The following is a 19,558-nucleotide window of genomic DNA, read 5'->3' on the forward strand; positions in this document are numbered from 1 at the left end:
CACTCTATTTTAATAATTTTCAACTGTGAAAAGCTGCTAATTTATTATTTGTCAAATAAAATGTAATCCAAAAAACAGGCTAAAACAAAAGTCCAAACAAAATAAAATCTAGCATAGAGAGGTTATTATATTGGAGCCTTCCTGAGATTCAATATCCGAAGCACAAAACCTTTGAAATTATTACTCAGTTTCAGAACATCTGTAAAGCCCCCTACACACTAGATGAGTTTTTAAAGAGATCAGTGACAGGGGCCCTTCTGCACTATATTGTTTACAACCATTTACTGCATATGCACAATATCATAATAACCCCCCGTTATCTGTACATGCAGCTCAATGTTGGCTATAAAGACAAAGATGCGTGTATGAAGCAGAGGTCACAGATTTAATAATGATATGATCATAGGTGCCGATTCTGTGGGTGCTTGAGGGCCGAGCACCCACGTAAATTGATGAGCACCCACCCGCTCAGCAGTGGCACACCCGCCCGTGTCCCACTGCAGGGCCATAACTAGGGGGGGGCTGGGGGGTCACGCGCACCGGGCGCTGGAGGGGCGCTAGTGTGAGGTCCTGGCAGCGGGTCCGGGGACGGGCAGCGGGGTCCCAGGGATGGGCAGCGGGAGTCTGGGGATTGGTGGGTTAACTCCAGCTCCTAGCACTGCCGGGCGGTGGGCGGGAAGCAGATTTTGAAAAGACTTGCCGGACGCTGAATTCAGCCAATCAGCGTCCGGCGGGCAGATAGCGCTAGGAGACGGAGTGAATGAAGGCTGCCGCTACACCAGTCCCGGCCCAGGCGCCGAAAACACCTAGTTTCGGCCCTGCCCACTGCACTTCCCCTCCCTCATCGCTGGCACAGGTACTGTGTGGGCATTTATGTACCTGCACTGTGGGGGCATTTAGGTATTTGGCTCTGTGGGGGCATTAATGTATTTGGCACTGTGGGGGGGTGATGGATTTTTGTACCTGCATTGTGTGGACATTTATGTATTTGTCACTGTTGCCATAATTTAAATATTGGAGAAAACTGTGCTGCGTAATATAAATCTGTATTATTTTGTGGCCACGCCCCTTTCCCATGAAGCCACTCCCCTATATTTTTGGCTTGAGCACCCACCAGCAAAAACATAAATCGGCACCTATGGATATGATATTGGTCAGTGTGTATGCGCTATGGCACCACCAATATACTTAATATAAGTGGTGCCGCTATTCACCTAGTGTGTATGGTGTTTTAGTGTCACATAGTATCATAAGTAACTCAGTTGATACACTGCTGCATAATCAAAGTAGCACATTACACAACTGCAGAAAGGCATAGTGCATAGAGTTGGAGGCAGAATTGTAATATCCCGCTACACAGGTTATTACATCTGACATAGGGGCAGATGTATTAAGCCTTAACAAGAGATAAATGCAAGGATGATAAAGAGAGATTAACGTCCAGCCAATCACCTGCTAACTGCCATGTTACAGGCTGTGTTTGAAAAAAGTCAGTAAGGAACTGATTGGCTGGACGTTTATCTCTCCTTATCACACTTGCATTTACCTCTTGTTAAAGCTTAATACATCTGCCCCATTATGCATTACACCAGTGGTGTCAAACTCATGGCCCTCCAGCTGTTGTGGAACTACATGTCCCAGCATGCCCTGCCACAGTTTTATATCCATTATATAAAATCTGTGGCAGGTCATGCCTGGATATGTAGCTCCACAACAGCTGGAGGGCCATGAGTTTGCCACCATTGCATTACACATTTTGCTTGTCACGACACAAGAAGATCAAAATTCCCAGCAGCCTCTGCAGCTGTTTAAGAGATCAGAAGCACATCACATGACCAGTGCCAGGTGGTACAGCTAGTGTCAGTTGGAAGTGGCAGGTCATGGGGGAGTCCTTTGGTGACTGCTGTGAGAAATCTCCTGTGCTGCTGGTGATGGCTGTGTGTGTGTTTGTCATGAGTGTAGCTGGTCTCCACTGCTGTAACAGTAAACAGGACTGGCTGAGAGACCTCCATGCTAATAAGATGATGGAGCAGAACTGAGCCACTGACTGACCAATAGTAGCTGTTGTCTATTTATCCCCGTAGGCAGAGAGCTGCACTTCACAATGGCCCCAAATCATCCCCTCCAATTGCAGAATGCAGGGAGTTGAGCAGTCTGTGTGTCCCAGACAGCTGGACACCCAGAGACAGCTCAGGGGCTGGGGGATGGTGACATGTGAGTTAAAACTGCCATGTTACACCAAGAGGAACTGCAGCAGCTCAGAGACTCTCACAGTCCTGAATGCAGACACTGGTTAAATTGCCAGAGTACTGTATTTTTCTTCTTCCTAGTGAGAATAAATCCACCCAAAGTCTTTATATTTCACAGTGTAATACTAACCTTTCCCCTGTCGGCAGCGGCGTAGCTTTTTTTGGGGTGCCCCCCCCCGCCGTTAATGGGGGGCGCCCCCCTCCCCGCCCGTCCGGCCCCCCATGACCCCCGTGCCTGCCTCCCGTGCCCCCTCCCCCCATTGCCACATGCTTACCTGTCCGCGCGTCCCGGCTCCCCTCCTGGCTTCAATAAATTATATGCAGACGGACCGCGATAAAATGGCCGCCCCCATACCGCAGACAGTTTCAGAGAACACTCTGCTTTATGGGGCGGCCATTTTATCGTGGTCCGTCTTCATAGCATTTATTGACGCCAGGAGGGGAGCCGGGACGCGCGGACAGGTAAGCATGCGGGGGATGGGGGTCAGGGAGATTACTATAGCACTGCAGCCCCCCGGCGCCCCCATATGCACAGTGCCCCCCCGCGACCGCGGGGGCTGCGGTGCTATAGTTACGCCACTGCCTGTCGGGATTCCCGCCATCTGTATGCTGGCATCCTAACCACAGGTCAACCTTATGTATCCCCATCAAATATGTACAAAATGCATACTTTATGTATTTCTCAGGAGAGGATTTTTTTACAGAATAGTAGAGCCAATTACTACTATTCACTAATATATACATGCAGTAGTGCATAATGAATGGGCAGTATTCAATGAAAATATTCACGGCGTGCAGCGAATCCTGTTTAGGATTCGCTGCACAGTCGCCGTGTTCCGGAGCCTCGCTGTCCCCCTGCTATCCCCCTATTCAATGAGGCAGGGGCTCGCTGCCCCTGACGGCGAGTGTGAACCCCTGCGAGCCGGAGGACAGTGGCAGGCAGGAAGATGGAAGTCTCCCTGCCTGCCCCAGAAGTATGTGGGGGGGGGAGGTGGGCTCCCCTGGAGCCAGGCAGCACAAGCTGCCCCCCCCGGGAGAGCCAGCAGGGGACCAAATATGCACTGCTCCCGATCGTGCATATGTAATGATCGGGAGCAGTGAATATATGAATATGTAATGAGCGGCTCTCTGCTCCCGGCCCCCTAGTGGCTGCTATGTGTAAAAAAAAATATGTTTTTAAAACTAAATATATATTTATGTGCTATTAGCACATGAATAAAAATAGCATGCCCCTTCACAGAATAAAATTCCTGATTTTTTTTACACCAAATGTAAAACAACAACAACTTTATTTTAAAAGTTCACTTTCCACTTTTCCATGAAAAGATGGTGACACACGGCGAAAATCACTTAGAAAGACGGCGAAAAGTGCACGTTGAATAAGGTGATTCACTTTCTGACCCAAAAAATCACCTTCCAATGCGAAAATAGCACAAATTCACCGTGAAACAGGGTGAATTATTCTCATTGAATACTGCCCACTGAGTGGATCATGTCACCCCTCTGGTAAATATAATACATTGAAACATTAGATAAAGTTTGGAAAATACCAGGACTCTCATGATCCCTGTATATGAGTGCTGCAGAGAGGAAATGAGTGCTGTATGGAATACACAAGCCCGGGAATAAAATTATTAATCTGCTGTTGGCTGTAAATGGGTGAGTGTGGACACATGGCCTGCCTATGAGAGTGCAGCGAAATAAGGTCAGAATACATGTCCTGATTGGAGACTCGTTTGTAAGTTCCACATACATTCACTAATTATGGTCTGTGGTCATAACTTCATATAATGATCTCCGTAATTATGACTTTTGGCCAATAGCTCTTTCATGTGTAATGTTCCCTGTGAGCTGTATTAATCAGAATCAGAATCAGAATCAGAATCAACTTTATTGGCCATGTGTGCTTGCGCACACTAGGAATTTTTTGTGGATTTTACAGTGCAGGATCAACCAGGGAGGGGAGGGGGGGGGGGGACATTTACATACATTAAATTGAGACATTATATGCAGTAAACACATGCCCGCCGAGCTGCACAGCGCCTAGGCAGCCATCAGCGGCGCCACTGGTCGTTGCAGCAGCCGGTAGGTAGCAATATAAGCAGGGACAGTACAATACCACACAGGGAACATATACCCGCCGAGCTGCACAGCGCCTAGGCAGCCATCAGCGGCGCCACTGGTCGTTGCGGCAGCCGGTAGGTAACAATATAAGCAGGGACAGTACAACATCACACAGGGAACATATACCCGCCGAGCTGCACAACGCCTAGGCAGCCATCAGCGGCGCCACTGGTCGTTGCAGCAGCCAGGTAGGTAGCAATATAAGCAGGGACAGTACAATACCACACAGGGAACATATACCCGCCGAGCTGCACAGCGCCTAGGCAGCCATCAGCGGCGCCACTGGTCGTTGCGGCAGCCGGTAGGTAACAATATAAGCAGGGACAGTACAACATCACACAGGGACCATATGCCCGCCGAGCTGCACAACGCCTAGGCAGCCATCAGCCAATAAGATGACCCCTGCCCTCTGGGTAAGTGGCTTTTGGCTGCACTAACACTGTATTTTCTGGGTTACAACCGTTCTCTAGCCTAAACCACCTTGCCATTAAAGAACAGTATTCCGATACTTTAAAGGCCCATACACACTATACGATTATCTTTAAAATCTGGCTGGTTGGAATGAAAATATGGACATTTTTGGGAACAAATTACAATCAACTATTTGCTCACAAAAACTGGAAAATGGACATCTGCATAAATTAATTTAACCAATTTGTCTGAATGACTGTTTGTCTGTTTTCCATTTTTAGGAGCAAAATGGTAAATTGTCACTTGCTCCCAAAAATACCCAGATTGTGATTCAAACCAGCCAGATTGGAAATATAATCTTCTAGTGTGTATGGACCTTACACTAATAAAGACTCTTACTATACTATAAATGCTTTATAGCAGACTAGCTTTAATACCCCTTTTCCCCACAAATAATTACCTAGGTTAGAAGTAGACCAAATCCCCATCCTCCTCCATTGTGGAAGTCCCAGTTGTTCTGTAACAGGATAACAGATAAGTGTTAACGGAACTGTGTTACAATGGCACTTCAAACTCATTAACCACAAGACAGATACGGTAAAATATTTCAAATGACCTGTTGTTAATGACATTTCATTTACTAAAATCAATTCGTATACAGTATGTCAAATTTAAGACTCCTCCAAAACATTATTAATTGAGGCTATTTTCCATTATTTTCTCTCTTTGCAATGGTCTAATTGTCACACATCCTTGCCTTAGAGTGGGAGTCAGGATTATGGCGTAAACTTACTCTGGTCTATCCATCAGTTACTTATTAATCTCTGCTATTGTAGTGCCAGAATCATCCACTCTGTCACACTGGTTTACTTGCTCAACATGCCTCTATTTGTATAACGTATTAACCCTTTTCCGCAACACTTTTTTTCGTCTGCATAGGGTTAATTTACCAATCCAAGAGCATACTAGTAGATCAATGCCAACATATTTCCAAAGCTGTTTGAAAATGAAACACTATATCCATAGGAACTTTGTGCAGAGAATAGTTTCCATCCCCTGTCCTTTTTATGCTGCTGTTATGATTTAGGGATCAGTGCTACCTGCATGAAGCATCATGGTCCAATTAGTACTGGAAGATGAATGCCTTGAAATGTACTACTGTATATTAACAGAGCATTGCTGGTTACAGATCTGCTAATCCCTCTTTTGTATGCTTTATTGCTCCTCAACTGAACTCCGCTCACTAGTTATGTTTATGTGCAGTGATTATGCTGGGAAGTAAAGTTACAATAAATGCTATCATTTTCTCTAGTTTCTTTGTCCAATTTGAGATTATTGATAACCCTTAAAACCTTTTCATAGCGTGGCAGAGCATCATAAATTGACACCAAATCAATTAATTACAAGGTCTGACTGAGCGGAGATAAAATTCAGACTATTAGTTGTCTAATTAATGCTAATTACCCACCCATGGGCATTTGCCTTCCCCGTTCATCCTTACTTTTCTTATTCTCCCCTGCCTGACATATCTGACCAGAAAGAAAATCCTAAAAATACTTGTGCTCCACACTTTTATTGCAATATATATTTGCAATATATATTATAGTCTGAACAAAACCACCATCTGTCCCTGAGAGCATAATCGATTGTACACCATTCCTTAAATACCTGGGGCCAAATGTAATAGGGTGAGAGTTTCAGAAAGTGAGAGATTTTGGGAGAGTTTCCCCCTTTTTTTTAAAGCAGCAATCAATTACACTGCAAAACCAGGTTGATTGTGGCATGTAATTGATTGCTGCTTTAAAAAACATGGGAAAACTCTCCCAAAATCTCTCACTTTCTGAAACTCTCACCCTATTACATTTGGCCCCTGAAGTCTAATCTGTTACCCTGTTAATGTTTCTAATTGTAAATATTGAACCATTACTGAGTAGTACATGTCTTGTTTCAGCAATTGGATATGTTTTTCATATGTGTCCTCTGTAACTGTGAAAGCCGATAAGCATTTACAGCCAGATTATTAAATATAACATAAATGCATTATTCTGCATCATGTTCAATTGAGTAAGTAAACTGTACATTGTGCCTACAATCTAGAGAAGATCTGGCCAAAAACTAGATCCCGACCAACTTAAAAAAACAAACTAAATCTGTGATGACTTCTGAGGTCCAGTACTTTCTCAGTAGTCCATGAGCATCTTGTGTTTGTGAAGTGTCTCCATATTCTTAGCTGCATGGATCCCTCTGATGAGTGCAGCAGTTTTATTTATAGAACAAAAATAAGTGTACATATAATAAGTATACACAGTGCTATTTTTCAGCAGGCTCCAGCAGGAACTGAGGCCCTTAGGGCCTCAGTTCCTGCTGGAGCCTGCTGGAAAATAGCACTGTGTATACACCAAAAAATGCAGCCACCACCAATAATGTCAGCAATCCTGCATGCAGCTTCAACTACCATCCTATATTTGGGTCCATGCGTGTGCAGGAAGGTGGTTTAGCATTCATAGTACAGTAGTAAGACATTCCTCAACTGCACAAACAATAGAAAAGTGCCCACCAATGACTCAAGCCCTGTGATAGCATTTTGAGGATCCAGGCTCAGAGAACATCACTGCCCAGGAATTTTTTTTTGCCATTTTGGCACCTGCTTATGGTTAGGAATGGGTACCTAGCACCCTGATTATTCCAAACTCACTGACACCATGCACTTTAAGCGATAACATCAAAACAATTTGCATTTGGTTTGAGCATACTGATACCGATAGATCGCCATTAAGTAAGTGAACAAAAAGTAGATCCAAGGTCACAAAAGTCTGGCCACTCCTGGTTTAGAGTGTTCAATATACAGAACAATATGCTTACACATTGAATTACACTACAGTAAGAGGTCCCTGAAAATGATTTACATTTGTGAACAAAAACTATGTACAGAATATCATTCTTGGAAATCACCATTCCAGTATTGAGTTCTTATCACAAGCATGCTTTATAAGTTACGTAGAAACAAGAGTACTTTAGTACATGCAATGTGCATAAAAGGATACATTGCGATTTGCAAACAATCCCTAAAATACATACTCATTAGGTCAGGCATGTCCAAACTATGGCCCTCAAGCTGTTGTGAAATTACACGTCTCATCATGCCTTGCCACTGTTTTTCTATTAGGGAATGCTAAAACTATGGCAAGGCATGCTGGGATGTGTAGTTTCACAACAGCTGAGGGCCATAGTTTGGACATACCTGCTTTAGGCAAACATGCTATAGCAGCAAATCTGGGTTTCCTCCAAAATTTTTCTTTCATATACTATAGCTGTTGGAAGTTTTCTGATACAATCACAACTGCACATAAATTGTTGCTTGACTAACAAAGGATGTTGTGTTTTCTCTAGATTTGATGTTGATTTAACAGAACTGCATAGCTGGATGACACGCTGTGAAGCTGTTCTGCAAAGCCCGGAATTTGCAGTATTTAGGAAAGAAGGAGACCTTACAGACCTCACAAAGAAAGTTAAAGTAAGCTTATTTTTTATGATTATATTATTATATTACATATATTGTGGAATAAGCATTCAATTGCACAAAACACTTTTACTTGTGTTTTCTATTGTTATTATGGAGCCCATTTATCATTAGTTGTACTTGCCATGTGACCCGGGTGCATCTCTGCAGCCGCAGGAGCTCCAAAAAAGCCCTAATGACCTGCAACTGTAAAATATGGTGATCCTACTGTGCACACTGCCACCCATGACCCATGCATCCCTAGAAGCACTCTAACCCTAGTGCTGAGCTGTCACTAATAACAAATGCATGGCTCTTACTGTAAGTAAAGGTTGAGCTGGAAAGGATCATGGGCAATGTTCCCTCTAATTTTACGAAGGCTGTGTGCGGCAAAAGATTTTGGTTGTGCAACTTTGGAAGGAAATTAAAAATTTTGTGCGTCACTTATATATAACTGGAAAATGACATTCAGCATTTGTGTTAACTTTACTTCAAAATGATATTAAACATTTAAACATTAAAAACACAGCACACAATGTTGTTAATAGGTGAAACACACATTAATTGAGTCTACAACTGCAAAAAGGGACCAGTGCTGCTTTGTGCGCTCCCTTGTAATGTCTGTGCGCACGCTCATCGAGTTGTGTGCGCGCGCAAACGCGCATAGCTTAGATTGAACACTGAACATGGGAGATAGAAAGACATGTCCAACCTAGCAAAATATACACTATTGCTAGGTACACACTAGGCGATTGCCGGCAGTGCCGATTTCTTTATATCAGCAGTGCCACGGGAGTTACTATATAGTGCATATGCACTGACCGATATTGGTAACGATATCGGTCAGTGATGTCACCCACTCAGCCTCCCCCCCCCCCCCTCCCGACACCATACAAGCATTCAGTGGCTAGATAGTCAAGAGATTGATCTGCATGTACAGCCGACTTGGGGGGGGGGGTCGTTAACGATGAGTGGAAGCGTGCATCATTAATGACATTGAGCGCACACACTGTACGATTTGGACTATACTGTATATCGTTAACAATATCATCCATATCGTTAAGAATATATCGCAATGAGTGTACCTAGCTTAAGTCTGCTTAAAAAAACAGCTGTAGAAGAAATAAGAAGCTTAATACAGAAAATCAAAATAGGGTCAGCAATGTCATTTCCTACATGACAGGCCATGATGTTCTTACAGGCAGGACACTTTTATTACATTGTCTAACAAAATAAACCATACACAAAACATGTGCGTTACTAATTACTGAAGCATTTAAAAACAACAGTTATAAGATGTATATTTCACTACAGTATGTCTGTGCAGCCCTATGTACGTACATGCTGTGTGAGCATCATTACCTTATGTAATTATAGCCTATTACATGTTAATGTATTTTTAAAGAGCTTACTTCTAAAACTCTAAAGCAGTTTTTTCAGTGTTACAGCAAAAATTAAAAAAAGATTACTGTACTGTATATCAATTGTTTACCTTCTTTTAAATAGTGTAAGTCACCTTTGAAAAGATGAATGTGGTTTTTACAGCAATAATTATGCAAAAAAAGTGACAAATGAAGAATGTTTTTGCTCACTCAGCTTATTAGTATTAAAGGGAACATTGGTGTATTCTTTACCTTTCTGGGAACTTCCTATTACCTTAATATTGGGAGCCAATATATAATCCAACCTGTCTAATAGTTATAGTATCTAACATGTAGTCAGTATGGGCCCAATTCAGCGTTTACCTGATAGCTGTGCTTCAAATATTCACAGCTTAGCGATCAGGTCTGAATCAGGCCCTGTCTATAAATGGACAATTCTTTAAATATGTAACATCATTTTAAAAAGTAACATAACATTATTTTCTGCCTTAGGCCATAGAGAGAGAAAGGCCAGAGAAGAACCGGAAGCTGCAGGAGGCCAATAGAAATGCACAGAATCTGATGGAGCAGATGTTGAATGGTAATTAATGAAAGTTAATTTGGTTAATCTCTCTGTAGTAGCCTCACAAATTGAAATATTATTAATATATGAATATTGCATTATTTAGGTCATTAACGCAACAAAAAAATGTAAGGTTCTTCATATTAGATGCTTTAGGTATTCCTTTGAAAAAATATACATATTTGGATGGTAAATTTGCACAGCTGATTATAACACTAACTTATCTCGGTATGTGGACCAACTACAGGCAGTCAGGATCCTGAAGAAGATTGACAGGTATGTCTAGAGATATGATTGCGTTCATGAACAGTGTTAGCCTCAATATCTGCCTATTCCTGGATTGCAATGTTTCCCAACTCCAGTCCTTAGGGACACCCATCACGCTCAGGTTTAGTCATTACTGGATGGGATGTATTAAATGGAAAATGCAGCAGAAAACCCCTGACAACTACCATTTTCAGGCTTTAGCTGCATTCCTCATATGTACTAAGCCCAGGCATCCGGAGCTTCCATGTAGAAAGTAATGCCGGCTTTTGCTGAAATTACCCTGTAGAAGCCTATTGGCACAATATTTCTGAAGGGATCTATTCAAATCCCTTCCAGCACGTTCTACAGAAGCATTTCTGGGGCTGGAACAATTTGTTTGATAGGTCTACAGCATCTTGGTTGACAGTCAATAGGTCGATACAAAATGTTTGACATGCAAAAAGTTTGTCATTGACAAAGGGTTGACACAAACAAAAAGCCCACATGATAAATGTTTTCACATGAAAAGGTTGACATGAATTCTTCACTTTTTTATTTTTTTTACATTTTTAGAGTTTTTCTTACTTAACATTCACATTGACTCTGATTGGGAATGGTAAAGTGTGCCAAGCGCATTGTTAGTGGAAAGGGGCATGATGACTGAAGCAGGGCAAGTGAAGCACTACACTAATTGGGGTCCATGTCAAAAGGTGTTGACACTAACACCTAAAAAACTCATGTTGATCTTTTCACGAATCAACTTATTTCATGTCAACCCTTTGCTTGTGTCGACCTTTTGGCAACATCAAACTTTTGTGTGTTGAGAAGTTAACAATGTCCATCCTATTGTCTGTCAACCTAGAAACTGTAGACCTATCCTTTCACACCCATTGTATGATAATTCTGATGTTACATTTGACTAATTCCTCACTACTTCAATTCTTATTCTTAGTCACCAGTGGCGGCTCCTATCTTCTTAGGGGAGGGGGGCTGCCTCTGGCCACAGCCGCCGTGGGTGTACCGCGATGCAGGCACCCCCCTCCCTCTGTCGCTGCCGCCGCTCTCCTCCCAGTCCCCAGCACCTGTCCTATGATGACAGGTGCAGGGACTGGCGCATGCACAGTAAACATATGAACTGGGCATGCAGCCAGCTTTTATGGGCTGCTTCGGCAACAGCCCATAGAAGGAATATTGGTCCAATATAAATGAGAGGCACCAATACAGGTACTGCGCATGCGCAATTGCCGTTATTGCACGGCAGCCCGCAGCAAGGCGGTGACTTGGTGACTGGCAGGTCGGACTTCTAATAGAAAGTCACTGCCAGTCACAGTGAAGCCAGTGCAGTCTCACAGACTGCAATTAGCTTCACTACAGTCTTACCTGGGGGGGCTGCAGCCCTGCAACCCATAGGTAAAAACCGCCACTGTTAGTCACACTTACAATACTTCAGATAGTGGCATTTAATCTAGTGCATGTAGCAGGATGATGACTTTGTGAGTCCATCTTTTTTTAATTAACATACAGATGGAGCCATCCTCATCTAGCCCTTTAATAGGATAAAGTGAGTAATGGGATTACTCTGCTAATCCCCTACTGTATTGTTCTACAATATGTATTGTATTGCAGCTGAGAACAATAGGTCTTGGCTCAGCATAGCTCACCATGGCTATCCAGAGACTGCTAGATGAGGCTGCCTCCCTCTGTATATTGTTCTTTGAACGTCTATGGACCATAGACATAATTCTAGTTCACACTCAGCACTGCAAATTTCACAGTGCTGCATGTGGATTTAATGCTGCCGCCCCCCCCCCAACTCGGCAAGTTATTCGCATGGCTGAGAATGGATGTTGTGCGGGGGTCAAATCATTCCATGGTCACTGACCATGGAATGATTTGGAACGTACTGCAAAACTAAGACACACTGGGGGAAATTTACTAAGAATACTAATATGAAAATTCATATTAGTATTCTTAATACGAATAAATACAAATGCATATGGCTGTTCTAGCCGTATGCAAATTCGTGTTCCAAAGGATAATTTACAAAGCAGTCAAATATGACTGCTTTGTAATCCCCAATGTCGTATCTATTCGTATTAGCAGCCGTATATATGGCCGCTAATATGAATTCGTACAGGCAGTCTGCATGGATCAGTCAGATCCGTGCAGGCTGCAGTGTGTTAAAAAAAAAGGGTTAAAATAAAAAACGAAAAAAAAAAAGACGGCTGACCGGTCAGAGGGATGAATGCTTTGGCCTGGGGGACTTGTATAAAAAGTCTCCCCCCCCCCCCCCCAAGGCTGTGGCATTACCCTGCAGGCCTGGTGCTGGTTCTTAAATATGGGGGAACTCTAGTCATTTTTCCACTGTATTTTGGGAACCAGGACTGGCCCTTGAGCCTGGTGCTGGTTGTAAAAAATACGGGGAACCCCTACTCGGTTTGTTCCCTGATTTTTTACAATCAGGACTGGCTCTGTGAGCCTGGGGCTGGTTACGGCCGTGAGGGGGGACCCCACGCTGTTTTTTTATTTATTATTTTTCTTTTTTATTACACACTGCAGCCTGCACGGATCTGACTGATACATGCAGGCTAAAGCCAAATACGTCAGGAAAATGAAGTGTATTTTCCTGGCGTATTTGGCCGGCAATTAGCAGCCGTTTAACGCTATTTAGTGGCCGTATTTTAATTCCTGTCATATTCTATCGATGGTGTATCTATTCGTATTTATAAATACAAATACGAATGTGCCATCAATATGAATAGGAATTGACGTATTTTCGGTATAGTAAATCCTGAAAATACGAATGTGTAAAAAATCGGATACACCTATTTTTTTTTTTACGAATTTCCTTTAGTAAATTTCCCCCTCTATGGTGTCTTAGCTTTGCATGTTCCCTGTACGAGAAGAGGGCGGGCAGCTGACATCCAGTGATCAGCAGTCGCATCACTGTCTAATTTCCATGGGAACACCCATGAAATGCTGGGCGTTCCCATAGCTGCGTCCCCTCACCAGCGCCCCATGTCTGCACTGGTGTGTGTGAATGGGATGGCGAACTAGCAGTTCCCAGAAAACCCCCCTGACAGGCTAAGTTTTGTTTTTGTGGGCTGCCGACCTACTGCCGCCACTGCTTCTGAGTGCCACATCGTTTTGTAGTCAACTGTGCCACATCAGCAGAATGAGTATAGGAACCAAAATACCTTTTTTATATTTTTCCTAATGACAGCACATGGCTGGCCCCTAAAACATTAGGAAAGTTAAGTCTGCATTTATCCTGAAGTGTAGTGCAGTGATTATATACGGCACTACTCAATTCTTTGATGGCATGCTTTGCCCGGGTGCCCGTCATTCAGCGCAAAGACCCCTGCATGTATAACTGATTGAAGGAAGACGTCACTCTGGGTCTTAGTGTTAATAAAGTTTACTGTTGCCTACGGCGTTTTGGGCCAAATCCCGTCTTCGGGACCTAAACCATCTCTCTATATAGAAAGCCCCGGGTGAAAATCCTGCGTTTGCAGTTGACTCTCACAAAAGGTTTCATTTTCTGATTCTCACACCCTATTACATTTGTTTCTATATTTGAGAAAGACAGACAGCTTCATCAACTTTTCAGTAATAGATTTAGATGCTGACATTTGCATGTCATGTTAATCTCTGCCAGTCCCCAGTTTGGTACAATATTCAAGGTACTTTTTACTGTCACAGCTTATTAATATTGTTTATTTATATGGAGCCACAAGGGTTCCCTAGCGCCTAACAATACATAAATGAGCAAAGATAAAGAAATAACAAATCACAGTACAAGGCAATTTAGGACAAGCACATGGTAAATAAAGACAGTTCCATTAGGGGACAGGACACTGAAGCAATTATTAGGGTGGCAGATATAATATATATTCTTAGAAAAGCATATGAGGAGAGAGGGTCCTGCTCGTGAGAGTTTACATTCTACATTAAACTTATGTTGCTGCAGTTAGTACTCATTCAGGTTTTTCTACATTAGTAATACATTTTCAGTGTGTTTATGAATATTGCCCATTAATCCAATAAACGGTATTTGCCATTTAGTTATGCTTGCAGTTTGTCATTTTCTTTTTACCTTTCCCTCTTATGTAAAGCATAACATTATTAAAAATCATATTTTACTACTGAAATAAATGAAACACATCTTTGCAACACATACTCATTTACTGCTAGGCACACATTTTAGCACAGAGTGTAAATATCTTGCCTACATAAATATTGAATTAGCTTCTTAAACAAATGGCTTTCAAAAGGAAGGGGAATTGAGCAAGGAATAATCAAATATTCTAAACATTTGTTGCAGTTATGTCCTCCTTTTAAGTGTACTGAATGGCATCATTTTTTTGATCAAAGTACAGGTTGTGATTATTCTTCCCCAGTTGCACTGGTTAATAGCGAGTGATCTTGACAGGTTTAGCCTGTTAAAATGACAGTTCTAATGTACTTGTGTGGAAGGCATGATTAAGGTACACTTACACCTAATACATTATGCAGTTTTATATAGAGTAACACAATACAGTCAAATGAATGGATGCACTTTAGGTAATGACCCATATCCCCCTTGGAACAATGTGTTTATCAATTCAATATTTCAGCAACAACGAATGCATAATGTAATTGGATTATCGATGTTATTATATTCACTCATTGTTTGATGTGCCTTGAGGTTTCACACCTGACTGAGACACCAACTGTTGTCAGAGAAAGTTGTTTACAAAATAACACTCCAAACAGCAATTTCCTACCAGTGCAGCACACACCTGCAAAACAGAGAGTTGCCAAAGTATGTAGGTCACGTAGGAACATAAAACACCCGATACAGAGAAACATACAGTACTGATCTAACTATGATGAATACAGGATTGGATATCCTGATCATTTTCCCATAAGTATTTTGTAAAAAAAAAAAAATTTTGCACAGTGCATATACTGTATATGTAATGAATAATAACAATCTGGAAGCAAGCTCTATGGTGCAAGGTCTCACATTACAACATTATTACACAGCATAGTTTTAACTGTAATATTCATTTTAACATAATAATTTTATAGAATCCTTTTTATATCCCTATATTGGTCTTTTGTATTAAATTTTAATTGACTTTTGTTATTTGCTGCCTAACATCCTCGATTTGTTTCCACTTTCTATTGTATCTGTTTACTTACTATACCATCCATTCACAGAGTGTATGATGTCATTGGGTCGACTGAAGCGAGTCAACAGTCTAAAGATTGACCAGTATCGGTCAACAGTCAAAAAGAATACACATAAAAAGTTGGACACGCATAAGGTCGACCTGGTCCATAGGGCGACATGGTCTAAGGTCATCATGGAAAAAGGTCGACATGAATTTTACATGATTTTTTTTAAAACCAACTTTTCATACTTTTTCATCCCAGGGGACATGTATAATATAATGCAAGGGGACGTGGTACACATACGGTGTCCATGAAGACCTATGTCGACATAGCCACCAAGAACATGAAAAACTCATGTCAACCTTTTGACCATGTCAACCTTTTAACCATGTGGACCAAATACACGGCGACCTTTTTCATGTGTCAACCTTTTGACTGTCAATCAATAGTGGTCGACCTTTTGACTGTCAACCTAGACACTGTTGACCTAATGACTCATTCCCTCACAGACACCACGATGGGAATATACCGATACTAGTGTATATACAGTATTGATTGTTATTGCCAATACTTTATATGTATACGTAATATGAACTTAGCAGATGAGTATCCAACAAAGGCTTGCATGGACGGACCATTCAATTAGGCCCTGATTTTGTTTTCTTGTACTGTATAATCAGTATAGCATATGTAATATTTAAGTATATGTAAGTATCTACAGTTTTTGTGTATGTACAATACAAGACCGAATGTGAATAGAAACACAAATACACTAACATAAAGCAAATAAACATACTTATGTACTGTGCATACAGCTGGAGCTGCTCCTGGCGATAGAATCGCCAACCGCCTTGTTCCACCATCCAACAGAAGGGGTGTACGCGCACGAGACGCTCGCGTGCCCCGTTCTGTTAGAAATCACCGCCCACCTCCGACTCCCTGCTGCTCACCCATTGCCGCCCGCAGCCCCCACTAACCCTGCCCATCTCGCTGAAGTGGATACGGGCAGGGAATCCGCTCCCCGCCGCCATGCTGATGGGGACATGTGAGCGTGTGAGATGCTCTCGCGTCCACATCAGATGGAGCTTCTGTCTGCCAGCCTGCACCAGCTCCGGAGATCTGGCGATTCCTCAGGCTGACTGACAGTCGCTCCATCTACATATATGACAAGTATCCAGGGATAATTATCTAATATAGCTGTATAGTATGGTGTGTGACTTGCTAAAACTTCAACAAATAGTTGAAGAATGTGAAGATTGTTTCTGGGTCCTCTGGATCTCATAAATAAAAAGAGTTTCTGCTCAGGGGCATAGCCAAAACTTTGTGGACCCAATAGCAACAGCTTGAAAGGGCCCCTGCCCCAATGATTCTAGAGAGACACTTTTTCATTCCAATTCATAAACTTAGAACCCATAATCATAGGTGTGCGCAGCCCATTTTATTAGGGGGTGCACTATCAAAGGGGTGTGTCTAGCGCCACCTATTGGGCGTGTCTAGCATTGCCCATTGGGTGTGTCTAACACTGCCAATCATGCATGTTTACCATCATCTATTGGTACTCGCTAAAATATAAAATGTCTCTCAGCCAGAACATAATCTCCGACCTATTTCAGTTTTAATATTTATTATTACTCTGTATGACAGTACATGCATATAAAGTAAAAAAAAAAAAATGGATTATGCAGGTATATAGTGATATGACAAAGGTCTAGTACAATTAACAATGCAAAACACACAATTGATTGATGGGCACTACTTTTAATGGAATACAGGTCTAAAAAGCAAAAGACTTTAATAAAAGGTATTGCTAGCGGCAGGAAGTTGTTCATAAGGGTGGGCACAGCATTTGGGGGTGCCTGTGCACCCCTAACACTCAATGTGCGCACACCTATGCCCATAATAGGGTCATAGTTAATTTTCTGAACCTAATTCACATTTTTTCTGTATACCATCTGTCAACTTTGGAATCTGTAAAGTAGTGTTATTATTTGTGGCATTTGTTTTTATACGTAAGCCGTTGCTGACTACAAATATAAATACTTTTTGTATGTATAAAATAACTTTCGCGACTTCTTTTAATTGAGTTATGTTTTTTTTAATTCACAGATGGCCTTAATGCAGACAGCATCACACAGTCCTCTCAGCATTTGAACAGCCGGTGGACAGACTTCTGTCAGTTATTGGGCGAGAGACTTTCTTGGCTGGAATATCAAAATAGCATCATTGCCTTTTACTCCAAGTTACAACAATTGGAACAGACAGCAATTACAGCTGAAAACTGGCTAAAAGCACAAAGTATTATCGCCTCCGAAGCTGAAACAGTCAAAACACAGTTGAAAAAATGCAAGGTGAGATAAAATACTTTGTGTTTAAGATGTGTTTCATATAATTTGCATAAATGTCAAGTTTAGTGGGGAATTCAACAAGAGTATAATAAAAAGAAACATACCTAGGTTCACACTATGCTTATACATTCATAAAGACAAGTGCTCTTCTTACTTTTGATTGTTCATCCTTTACCAATGACACACTGCCCCTGGTAGTACACAGACAACGCTTTTGCTTTCCTACATCTCAGCAGTATTGTGTACTGAAAATGATGGCATTGTACTACTGTAATTGTTACCTGTGCTCCGGTTTAGTTATACCCCTATTTTACACTGCCGCAAAAACCCAGGTCAGTGGTGGGTCAGACCTGGGTCAGCGGCAGGGTAAATGGGTAAACCCGTGTCTATTTACACAGGACTTCTACCCAGGTCCAGGTCCAATGAGGGAAGCCCAATCTCTGGACCGCAGGTTCGACGGGAGGCTGCTTCACCTCACAGATGGGGGCTGGGGGCAGCCCAGCAGCTTAGCTAGGTGCTTGGCTTGTCCCCAGCACGGCCGTCTGCAGCCTGACGCGGTGATCAGTAAAATGCTGGTGTAAAAGGTAACAAATGCCGGGTAATACCCGGGTTGAAGCTGGGTCCAAAAACCTGGGTGCGACCCAGCGTTTTGGTGTAAAATGCGTATTAGTCAATTACTGCAATGTTTAGTTTTGTGTAACCCTAATTTTTCTAGTGTGTGTCATATGTATGGTGCTGCACACCACTTGTGGTGCCTTATAAATAAAATGTAATAATAATAATAATAATAACTTAGAAGACTGGTGTGATTTCTGCCAACACTGCTGTAATGATCTGAGAATGAATATGCTGTGTTATCCCCAGAACACTAAGTTGCAAAATAAGAATATTGTTTGTGTATGACACTGCAACAAGAGAGATTTCCCACTGGTAACATCTGAAACACCTAAATTAACATTATTCTTTTTCTTCCTGGGAGTTTATCAAGAAGAAATATATTATGTCAAAATGCTGATAATTTACATTCTAGTCATAGACTTACTGTATCTACTGCTACTGACTCAACTGCAGAGGCTAATAAAGAATATCCCCCTTTTCACTTTTTTTGCTGCCTGCTTACCATTGCAGAATTAGTACTTCAATTATTAATATTTTTATTGATTGCAATTAAGAAAAATAATAATTTGGGTTAATTCTGGGAAAAATAATCTCGCCTGGACAGATATTTTGATAACAGTGCACCTTATTGAGTTCTGTCCCGGTTTAGCCACAATACATGTAGGCTGTTGGGGAAGGATCAAGTATGCAAGAAATACAAATGCCTTTCGTTGAAGCAGTTAGTTAAATTTTAAGGAAGGGATAAACCTTAAGCACTGTACATAGCGTAATCCAGGTGTGTAAGTGCGAACTGTACAGGGTTGAGGGAAAAAAAAAAAAACTAACAGATTTTAAAGGTAACAAACAATTGGTAAATGCTATTAAAAATGTTAGTATATTATCTAAAAGTGCATTGAATACAGTTTGCTTTCAGTTGGTGTTGAATATGATATCATGAATTCTTGGCATATAGTAACCTTCAG

The 19,558-nt window shown here is 41.8% G+C and overlaps 1 protein-coding gene across 13 annotated transcripts in view; it reads left to right on the forward strand.

The window, feature by feature from the left end:
• DMD (dystrophin) overlaps window positions 1–19,558 on the forward strand; it is a 1,973,025-nt gene that overhangs the window by 742,991 nt on the left and 1,210,476 nt on the right. For all 13 annotated transcript variants that reach the window (XR_014470468.1, XM_083174338.1, XM_083174337.1 and 10 more), the window contains 3 exons: window positions 8,175–8,298; window positions 10,158–10,245; window positions 17,740–17,981. Coding sequence is in view for 12 of the 13 variants with exons in the window: in XM_083174338.1 (XP_083030464.1) it covers window positions 8,175–8,298; window positions 10,158–10,245; window positions 17,740–17,981 (454 nt within the window). In the remaining variant the exon portion in view is untranslated. The remainder of the gene's footprint in view (window positions 1–8,174; window positions 8,299–10,157; window positions 10,246–17,739; window positions 17,982–19,558) is intronic.

The sequence above is a fragment of the Crinia signifera genome, chromosome 2 (assembly GCF_055691185.1).
Source record: "Crinia signifera chromosome 2, ASM5569118v1, whole genome shotgun sequence".
Lineage (NCBI taxonomy): Eukaryota > Metazoa > Chordata > Amphibia > Anura > Myobatrachidae > Crinia > Crinia signifera.